At 47.8% G+C, this 10,384-nt stretch overlaps 2 protein-coding genes across 2 annotated transcripts; both read right to left on the bottom strand.

Annotated features, from left to right (window-relative positions):
- LOC136057425 (MLV-related proviral Env polyprotein-like) lies at window positions 1-1,266 on the bottom strand (the record flags this gene model as incomplete). Its single annotated transcript, XM_065750146.1, has 2 exons — window positions 1,257-1,266; window positions 1-740 (listed from the first exon to the last, which is right to left on the bottom strand). Coding segments are annotated over exons 1-2 (750 nt in total), but the record flags the coding sequence as incomplete, so codon positions are not given.
- A 6,584-nt stretch (window positions 1,267-7,850) lies between these two features.
- On the bottom strand, window positions 7,851-9,116 carry LOC136057424 (MLV-related proviral Env polyprotein-like; the record flags this gene model as incomplete). The annotated part of the gene is made up of 2 exons (XM_065750145.1): window positions 9,107-9,116; window positions 7,851-8,590 (listed from the first exon to the last, which is right to left on the bottom strand). Coding segments are annotated over exons 1-2 (750 nt in total), but the record flags the coding sequence as incomplete, so codon positions are not given.
- Window positions 9,117-10,384: the final 1,268 nt, after the last annotated feature.

Below are 10,384 nucleotides of genomic sequence, written 5' to 3'. Positions count from 1 at the left end.
TTGCGCGCAACCTAACAGAATTTGCAAGAAGCAAGGCAAACATACTAGCAGAAGCAACATAATTATAAGTCCCAAAAGCAGACCCTTCAGTAAATGCACAGTCCATCCCCCAATGTCTCCGAACAGTCCACGCAGCCAATCTCCAATTGGGTCCTCTTCCACGCCGATTTTGTTGACGTGTTCCTTCATAAGCTGCAACTTCTTATGTATGGATTCACTGTGGTCACTAAGATTAAAACAGCACATTCCTGCGATATCCTCACAGCCATGGCCATGAGCCAAAAGCAGGAAATCAATAGCTGCTCGGTTCTGCAGGACCGCATGCCTAACACTTGCGACGTCCGTTAATAAATCGCTGAGGAGTGAAGTTGTTAAATTGGCCTGCTTAACGGACCAGCAAGCCAGTCTCTCGATCTCCTTCAAGGCTTGAGCTGTTCCAATTGGAAATATTATGGAGGCAAATATCCGAGCGGTCGGGCCCCACAACCGAACTTCATCCCCACAGTCCTCTGTTAAAGTGTGAATTGATCTTCTTCTACGTTGCAGGGTACGCTTTGTAATATTGACCCAATGTCTCATCTGTGGTGACAAGATAGTAAGTTTTCCCAAGTAACATGGTCCTCCCACCGCCTTCCTCGGAATACCGTGCCATGCGCGGTCCCCACAAATCAGGAATACGCCTGGTGGCAAAGCTTTAGCTGACTGATCATTTAGTAAAACCTCTTGTCTTATAGTCCCTCCTTTAGATGTATAACGTAAGCCATAAGCATTTCCCTTCGAGAAACTACCTCCGCAATAAGTAGACCAATTAAAAGCAACACGATTTTTTGGAGAGACACTTGTCCAAACTTGACCTAAATAAGGACTATGAATGGTTAGTAGTTTTAGACTATTGTGCGCAAATTTTTCATAGGTACTACCTGGACCAAACAGCAAGCAAGTGGTATTAGTTCCATTTACATTATTAACCGTGCGGGATCCCAGTAAATCCAGTTCCTGGGGGTCCCATGGCAAAGAACTATTGAGGCTATGGATTAAACATGCACTTTGAGTTGCAGGCTCTGAATAATTACAGGCAGAAACATTTCTGACATATGCCTTGAATTCCCGAGTCTCGTACCCTGGCGACCCAATTAAACAGGTTTTAAAAGGAGAGGTAGCAGACTGCAAGGCCAAACAAAAGTCCTGTCGACCTGTTTGGTTCGCCCAAGTGACCCAAAGGTTTTCCGGTTGACCTAGTAAATGTGTATCGGCACCTGCTCCCATGACTTCAAACAGAACCAAGAAACAAACAACCATTGTAATACTGTTCATTCTCGTTGGCAGCAAGGGCTTCTTTTCCGGATCTTTCTCAATCTCTCTCGAGGACTTCTTCTTCTGGTGTTTCTTGTCCGCCTTTCTCATCCCTAGTTGTCCAAGCAGAAATGCCTGCAAAGGGAAGGCTCGCCTCATTTTTCTTTGTGGAATCATTGCCGCGACTTACATCCGGTTTAACCTTTCTGGAGGGAATCCAGATAATTCTATCTGTCTCCCCATTCTTGACCGCGGCATAGCCCCGACCCCAAACCAGGATGTTCCATCCCTTTTCCCACTCACCCGTCTCTGTGCGTACCTTGACAGGTGGCCCTTCGGTGAGGATGGTTGGCTTCCAATGTTTCTGCATTGGGGTCTTAGTATTCTCACCTCGCTCAAAATGATTCAACGCATACAATGCTTTTGCCAATACCTCCCCCTGCTTTGTTGTAGGAATTCTTCGCATAAAGCCATCTCCTTCTGCGAGTATACGGATCTTATCTTTTAGGAGACGATTAGCCCGCTCTATTATGGCCTGACCCTGGGAATTCCCAGGGATTCCCGTTGTATGCGCTATCCCCCACCGTTCCAACCATTCTCGGGTGGATTTTGAGGTGAAGCAAGATCCATTGTCTGTTTTTACTGTCTTAGGTTTTCCTAACGCGGCAATGGCTGTAGCCCAGTGCTGCTGGGCTGCCGCCGATGTTACACGACAATGTTGGGTCGCCACCACCACCGACGAAGCAGTGTCTACAGTGACGGCTAACCAGGAACGTGGCGCCATTCTTGTCTCCAGTGTAAAATCTGTCTGCCATATCTGTAAAGGTCCCAGGCCCCTAGGGTTAACGCCAGCCTCCATTGCAGGGGCCGAATTGCAGTAAGGACACGCCTGAACCACTTCCCTTGCCCGCTGCTTAGATATAGCACATGCCCTAGATAGGGCACGGGGCCCAATGTGGAAGGCTGTATGGAGGTCTTTGGCTTCCCTCAATGGGTACGCCTGAAGGGCGGCCTGAGTATCCGCCATAGTATTTCCTTCTGTAAAAAACCCTGGTACATCGGAGTGACTGCGGACATGAAGGACTGCGACCATGGCTGTCCTCTGGCTCAGCGCATCTTCTAAGATGAAGGCGGCCGTCGTTGACGGCACCCCCTCCTTACCCATCTTGAATAGCATTTTTGCAACAAACGCGGAATCAGTTACTACATTAGTGGGTGTCGTTAATGTGGATGGTGCTGCCCGTATGAGCCGTTGAATATCCGGGTGCGACTTTTGCCTAAAACAGTCAATAATCACAGGAGCCTGCGCCGAAGATGGGAGATCCGATCCTTCGACCGCCTTTATGAGGCGATTAGCGAAGTCCACAAAGGACTCCGATGGCCCCTGTGTAATGTCTGCCCAAGGGTCAGCAGGCTCCGCTAACCGGGCAACTTCTCTGAGTGCTTGGAGAGCGGACGCTGTGATGGCAACCAGCTCTCCCGGTCTCAAAAGTGCGGCCTGGCCCTCTGGGTTCCCAGTCATTCCATCCGCCAGACCCCGTAAGCGGTCCAAAGTAGTCCGCTCCCCCCGCCCCTGACCGTTAGCGGGATGTCGAGGGTCCCGGGTAGCTGCCGCCACTACCGTCTGCAGCTGGATACTCCACGCATCCACCCACAAAGCATATTGGGCGGGAGCTAGTAGAACCCTCATAAGATTCGTAACATCATGCGGCAGCAGCGGGGAAGACATAAGAGCTTCCACCTCTGCCATAGTGACTGGAGATCGTAAACCCTTGGTCCTGACCGTGTCAGCCAATCGCGTAATCAGTTTTGGCTCCAGAGGGGTCCAAGCCGGTCCCTCTGTTTTAATCACCACAGGCATTGCCACTACGGATGAGCTCTCTGTTGTAAGTTCCTCCCTAATCCTTGCCCAATCAGTTAAAGCCGGCCCAGGGGCTGAGCCAGAGCACCCCGACTCCGCCCTCTGTCCAACCCAATCAGTTAAAGCCGGCCCAGGGGCTGAGCCAGAGCACCCGGACTCCGCCCTCTGTCCAACCCATCGGGGCACACCATCCCGCCCCGCTGATAACATAGCCACACCCTCCTTCTCCGCCCCTCCCAACCCCTCCAAAGAAGGATACAAGCCGCTCCCCACATAAGGAGGAGGGGCGGCGGGGGCAGAAGGAGGAGCAGAAATTGAGCAAGAGCAGCTGTTATCTGTCTTGCAACAATTGCAGGATGTTTCAGCAGCCTGTGGCGCAATCCGCTCAGCGGTCTTGGGCGCGGTCGCCTCTCCGCGCGCCATCTTAGCGTCTTGCCACGTGGGCATCTTGTCCTTCTTCTCTCCATCTGGAGGCTCCACAAGTGGTCTCATTGTGGAATCTGTGGGAGACACCTTTCCTCCCCCCAAACCCTGCCAAAACTTCGCCTGCTCAGATGTAATCCGTTCATCCCGCGCTGTTTTCAGCGCCCCCAAGACCAACCCCCAGGTTTTCAACTCTCCTGACTTCCCAAGCACCATCGCCCGCTGAGAAAGCGTTGCGGTGATGAGATCCCAGGACCCCGGGGTATACAAATCTGAGGGAGATATAAGCAGTCCCTCCTTTTGTAAAAGGGACAACATTGCCCCTATTTCCTTCTTAGAAGGAGACGTTTTCCCACAAGGAGAAGTTTTCCCGCAATAGGTCTTACACGCGGACGAAATCACCTTTATGACGGCCTCCATGTCGCGTCCTCACGAATCAGTCACCGGGGATCGCCGCCGAATGACTTCCAGGTCCACGACGCAGCTACCGGGGATCGCCACCAAATAGCCGCCTGGGTCCTCGGCAGGTTCACGGGCTCTAGCGCGCTTAGAGACCCCTCCGACGCTACCCAGCTTCCACTCTCGTAAGCCGCAGCCCCCTCTAGCCGAGGGTCATCATCTCCTTCCCCAAGGGAGACGGAAGAGAGCAGGAACGCCACGCCGCCTGTGGCCCGACCACTATTCCCTAATTATCACGTCGGGGTCACCAGATGAAGCCTTTTGGACCCGCCGTCGGCTTCATTCAGGTGTTCGCAATCGTTAGGGACTCATCGGTCTGTCCATTTACCTCGGTGCACACCAATGTGGTGGGTGGTAAAATGGCGTTTATTTGTTCGTAACAACAACTTTTATAGTTTACCATAGTTTCGTTTACGCCCCTCAGGCGCTTGCGTAACTACCTCCTTATCTAGCTGCTACAGGCATTATTACCTTATTTGGTTACAATTGGCACTACTCCCTTATCTGGTTACTAATGGCAACCCCTTGAGGGCGGAATTTTTCTGTGATCACCCCCTACATTCCTTGTGGGCAGAATCTTTCCGTGATCACTGCCTACACCCAAACCTAATCCTTACTCTAACCCTAACCCTAATCCTAACCCTAAGCCCTAACCCTAACCCAACTCCAACAACTACCTCAGCTACAACCCCAACCCCCAACACCAGACCCAACCCTATCCCTAACACCAACAACAACCCCAACCCAAACAATAACATCTAAACCTAACGCTAACCCTAACACTAACCCAAACCCCAACCCCAAACAAAACCCAACCCAAATCCCAACCCCAACCCTTATCCTAACCCTAAACGTAAACCTAAACCTAAGCCTAAGCCTAAGCCTAACCCTAACCCAAGCCATAACCCTAACCCTAACCTTATACTAACCCTAACTCTAACCCTAATCCTAATCCGAACAACCCTAATCCCATACCCAACCCCAACCCTAACTCCAAACTTCACTCTAACCCTAACCCGAACCCTAACCATAACCTTACCCTAACCCTAACATTAACTCTAACCCTAAAACTAACCTTACCCTAACATGAACACTAACCCTAACCTTAAATCTAACACAACACCTAACCCTAAACCTAACCCTAACATTAACCTTGAACCTAACACTAACCCTAAAACTAACACTAACCCAAACCCTAACCCTGACCCTAACCCAGACACAAACACTAATGCTAACCCTAAACCAAACCCTAATCCAAACAACACTAACCCTAACCCTAAATCAAACCCTAACCCTAACCCAACACTGACCCTAACCCTATACCTTACCTAACCCTAACGCTAACCCCAACCCTAATCCTTACCCTAACCCTAACCCTAAGTCAAAATCTTACCTCAACACAAATCCAAATTCTAAACATAAAAATATTACTAAAGCCAATCTGCACCGAAGCCACTAAAATTACCTAAATCCTTCCCTAACACTTACTGTAAGACTAATTCTTCAACCCTAACACTAACACTTACCCTAACCTTAACACTAAATCCAATTGTACACCCAACCCTATACAATAACATAAAACTTACTTTAAAACTAAATCTGTAAAACATCTGGAATCTGTAAACACTAACCCTAACAATAATCCTAACACTAATCCTAACCCCTAACCTATCCCTAACCCTACCCTATCCCAAAACATCTCTTCTCAGAGATCCCTCCCACCTGGAGTCCCCTGCGAGCCTCATCATCCTGATGGTGAGCCATCTTCTCTTTTCTATTATTTGTATACTATCTATATAGAACAACTCAAAATATACCATCATCGATACTATTTCTTTGTGAAGTACCATCCTTGGGAGTTATTTACCCCACGCTAACCCTAACCATAACTCAATCCCTAACCTAAACCTAACAATTGCTATAAATCTTAATCTAGAAACCTAACACTAAACCTTACCCTAACTCTAAACCTATCCTTAACCCTAACTAACCCTAAACTAACCTTTACGCTAAAGATAACACTAACCCTAACCTTAACCCTAAACGTAACCCTAACCTTAACACTACCCTAACCCTAACAGTAAACCAAACCCTAAACCTAACCCTATCCCAAAACCAAACCGAACCCAAAACTTAATCTTCACCCTAATTCTAACCCTAGCTCAAGCCCTAAGCCTAACTCAAGCTCTAAACCTAACATAAAACCCAACCCCAACCGTGATTCTAAACCTAAACCTAGTCCTAACACTACTTAACCCTAAAATAAACCTTAACACTAACCGTAACCCTAATCCTAACCGCAACCCTAAACCAAACCTTAAACCTAAGCCAAAACCTTAACCTAAGACTATTCCAAAATCTAAACATAACCTTATTACTATAGCCAATCTTCACCTAACCCTATGAAATAACCTAAATCCTTCCCTCACACTTATTGTAAGACTAAAAATTTTACCCTAACACTTACTCTAACCCTAACACTAATCCTAAATCTAACACAAACCCTAAACCAAACCCTAAATCCAATCGTGCACCTAACCCTATCCAATAACCTAAAACATACCGTAACACTTACTGTAAAACTAAATATTTAAACTTAAACTTAAACCAAAACCTAACCCTCACCCTTACTCTAAGCCTAAATCTTAGCCTAACCCTAACCCTATACCTTAACCTTAACACTAACGTTAACCCCAACAGTGGTCTGCACCCTAACCCTAAACCCTAAGCCTTACACTTACCCTAACCCTAAACCTAACGCTAACCCATAACCGTAAACCTAACCCTAAGCCTAACCCATACCCTGACCCTAATTCAAAAAGTAACCCAAACCCAAACACTACCCTAAACCTAACCCAACTCCAACTGCAAACCCATCCCCAAACCCAACACCAACAACACCTAACCCCTAACCATAAACCTAACCCACACCCTAAACTTAACCCTCACCTATACCCTAACCCTAAACCTACCCCTATTCCTACCCTAACCCTACACCAAACCCTAAACCTAACCCTAACATTAACCCTGAACCTAACACTAACCCTAAAACTAACACTAACCCAAACCCTAACCCTGACCCTAACCCAGACACAAACACTAATGCTAACCCTAAACCAAACCCTAATCCAAACAACACTAACCCTAACCCAAAATCAAACCCTAACCCTAACCCAACACTAACCCTAACCCTATACCTTAACCCTAACCCTAACGCTAACCCCAAACTGAAGCCTTTCGGACCCGCCGTCGGCTTCATTCAGGTGTTCGCAATCGTTAGGGACTCATCGGTCTGTCCATTTACCTCGGTGCACACCAATGTGGTGGGTGGTAAAATGGCGTTTATTTGTTCGTAACAACAACTTTTATAGTTTACCATAGTTTCGTTCACGCCCCTCAGGCGCTTGCGTAACTACCTCCTTATCTAGCTGCTACAGGCATTATTACCTTATTTGGTTACAATTGGCACTACTCCCTTATCTGGTTACTATTGGCAACCCCTTGAGGGCGGAATTTTTCTGTGATCACCCCCTACATTCCTTGTGGGCAGAATCTTTCCGTGATCACTGCCTACATTTCCCCCTCCCGATGCATTAATTTCCCTACTGTAATCAGAGAGGACTCTACTCGCGTACATCCCGAAATCCCCGCTTTACGCCTATACATGCTATTGTCCTCTCCGGCAAGCCTTAACCCGTTACATCCCGATACGCTAAATAGCCTAGCCTCTACAACCCTATTACGCGTTCCTTTACAAGCTATTCTGCATCTTTCTATACTCTATGTGATAATTGATTGTACGATCAATCATCCGTTGCGCGCAACCTAACAGAATTTGCAAGAAGCAAGGCAAACATACTAGCAGAAGCAACATAATTATAAGTCCCAAAAGCAGACCCTTCAGTAAATGCACAGTCCATCCCCCAATGTCTCCGAACAGTCCACGCAGCCAATCTCCAATTGGGTCCTCTTCCACGCCGATTTTGTTGACGTGTTCCTTCATAAGCTGCAACTTCTTATGTATGGATTCACTGTGGTCACTAAGATTAAAACAGCACATTCCTGCGATATCCTCACAGCCATGGCCATGAGCCAAAAGCAGGAAATCAATAGCTGCTCGGTTCTGCAGGACCGCATGCCTAACACTTGCGACGTCCGTTAATAAATCGCTGAGGAGTGAAGTTGTTAAATTGGCCTGCTTAACGGACCAGCAAGCCAGTCTCTCGATCTCCTTCAAGGCTTGAGCTGTTCCAATTGGAAATATTATGGAGGCAAATATCCGAGCGGTCGGGCCCCACAACCGAACTTCATCCCCACAGTCCTCTGTTAAAGTGTGAATTGATCTTCTTCTACATTGCAGGGTACGCTTTGTAATATTGACCCAATGTCTCATCTGTGGTGACAAGATAGTAAGTTTTCCCAAGTAACATGGTCCTCCCACCGCCTTCCTCGGAATACCGTGCCATGCGCGGTCCCCACAAATCAGGAATACGCCTGGTGGCAAAGCTTTAGCTGACTGATCATTTAGTAAAACCTCTTGTCTTATAGTCCCTCCTTTAGATGTATAACGTAAGCCATAAGCATTTCCCTTCGAGAAACTACCTCCACAATAAGTAGACCAATTAAAAGCAACACGATTTTTTGGAGAGACACTTGTCCAAACTTGACCTAAATAAGGACTATGAATGGTTAGTAGTTTTAGATTATTGTGCGCAAATTTTTCATAGGTACTACCTGGACCAAACAGCAAGCAAGTGGTATTAGTTCCATTTACATTATTAACCGTGCGGGATCCCAGTAAATCCAGTTCCTGGGGGTCCCATGGCAAAGAACTATTGAGGCTATGGATTAAACATGCACTTTGAGTTGCAGGCTCTGAATAATTACAGGCAGAAACATTTCTGACATATGCCTTGAATTCCCGAGTCTCGTACCCTGGCGACCCAATTAAACAGGTTTTAAAAGGAGAGGTAGCAGACTGCAAGGCCAAACAAAAGTCCTGTCGACCTGTTTGGTTCGCCCAAGTGACCCAAAGGTTTTCCGGTTGACCTAGTAAATGTGTATCGGCACCTGCTCCCATGACTTCAAACAGAACCAAGAAACAAACAACCATTGTAATACTGTTCATTCTCGTTGGCAGCAAGGGCTTCTTTTCCGGATCTTTCTCAATCTCTCTCGAGGACTTCTTCTTCTGGTGTTTCTTGTCCGCCTTTCTCATCCCTAGTTGTCCAAGCAGAAATGCCTGCAAAGGGAAGGCTCGCCTCATTTTTCTTTGTGGAATCATTGCCGCGACTTACATCCGGTTTAACCTTTCTGGAGGGAATCCAGATAATTCTATCTGTCTCCCCATTCTTGACCGCGGCATAGCCCCGACCCCAAACCAGGATGTTCCATCCCTTTTCCCACTCACCCGTCTCTGTGCGTACCTTGACAGGTGGCCCTTCGGTGAGGATGGTTGGCTTCCAATGTTTCTGCATTGGGGTCTTAGTATTCTCACCTCGCTCAAAATGATTCAACGCATACAATGCTTTTGCCAATACCTCCCCCTGCTTTGTTGTAGGAATTCTTCGCATAAAGCCATCTCCTTCTGCGAGTATACGGATCTTATCTTTTAGGAGACGATTAGCCCGCTCTATTATGGCCTGACCCTGGGAATTCCCAGGGATTCCCGTTGTATGCGCTATCCCCCACCGTTCCAACCATTCTCGGGTGGATTTTGAGGTGAAGCAAGATCCATTGTCTGTTTTTACTGTCTTAGGTTTTCCTAACGCGGCAATGGCTGTAGCCCAGTGCTGCTGGGCTGCCGCCGATGTTACACGACAATGTTGGGTCGCCACCACCACCGACGAAGCAGTGTCTACAGTGACGGCTAACCAGGAACGTGGCGCCATTCTTGTCTCCAGTGTAAAATCTGTCTGCCATATCTGTAAAGGTCCCAGGCCCCTAGGGTTAACGCCAGCCTCCATTGCAGGGGCCGAATTGCAGTAAGGACACGCCTGAACCACTTCCCTTGCCCGCTGCTTAGATATAGCACATGCCCTAGATAGGGCACGGGGCCCAATGTGGAAGGCTGTATGGAGGTCTTTGGCTTCCCTCAATGGGTACGCCTGAAGGGCGGCCTGAGTATCCGCCATAGTATTTCCTTCTGTAAAAAACCCTGGTACATCGGAGTGACTGCGGACATGAAGGACTGCGACCATGGCTGTCCTCTGGCTCAGCGCATCTTCTAAGATGAAGGCGGCCGTCGTTGACGGCACCCCCTCCTTACCCATCTTGAATAGCATTTTTGCAACAAACGCGGAATCAGTTACTACATTAGTGGGTGTCGTTAATGTGGATGGTGCTGCC

The sequence above is a fragment of the Cyrtonyx montezumae genome, unplaced genomic scaffold (assembly GCF_038088225.1).
Source record: "Cyrtonyx montezumae isolate F1298 unplaced genomic scaffold, pur_monq_1.0 scaffold_65, whole genome shotgun sequence".
Lineage (NCBI taxonomy): Eukaryota > Metazoa > Chordata > Aves > Galliformes > Odontophoridae > Cyrtonyx > Cyrtonyx montezumae.
This window is presented reverse-complemented; position numbering and strand designations above follow the sequence as displayed.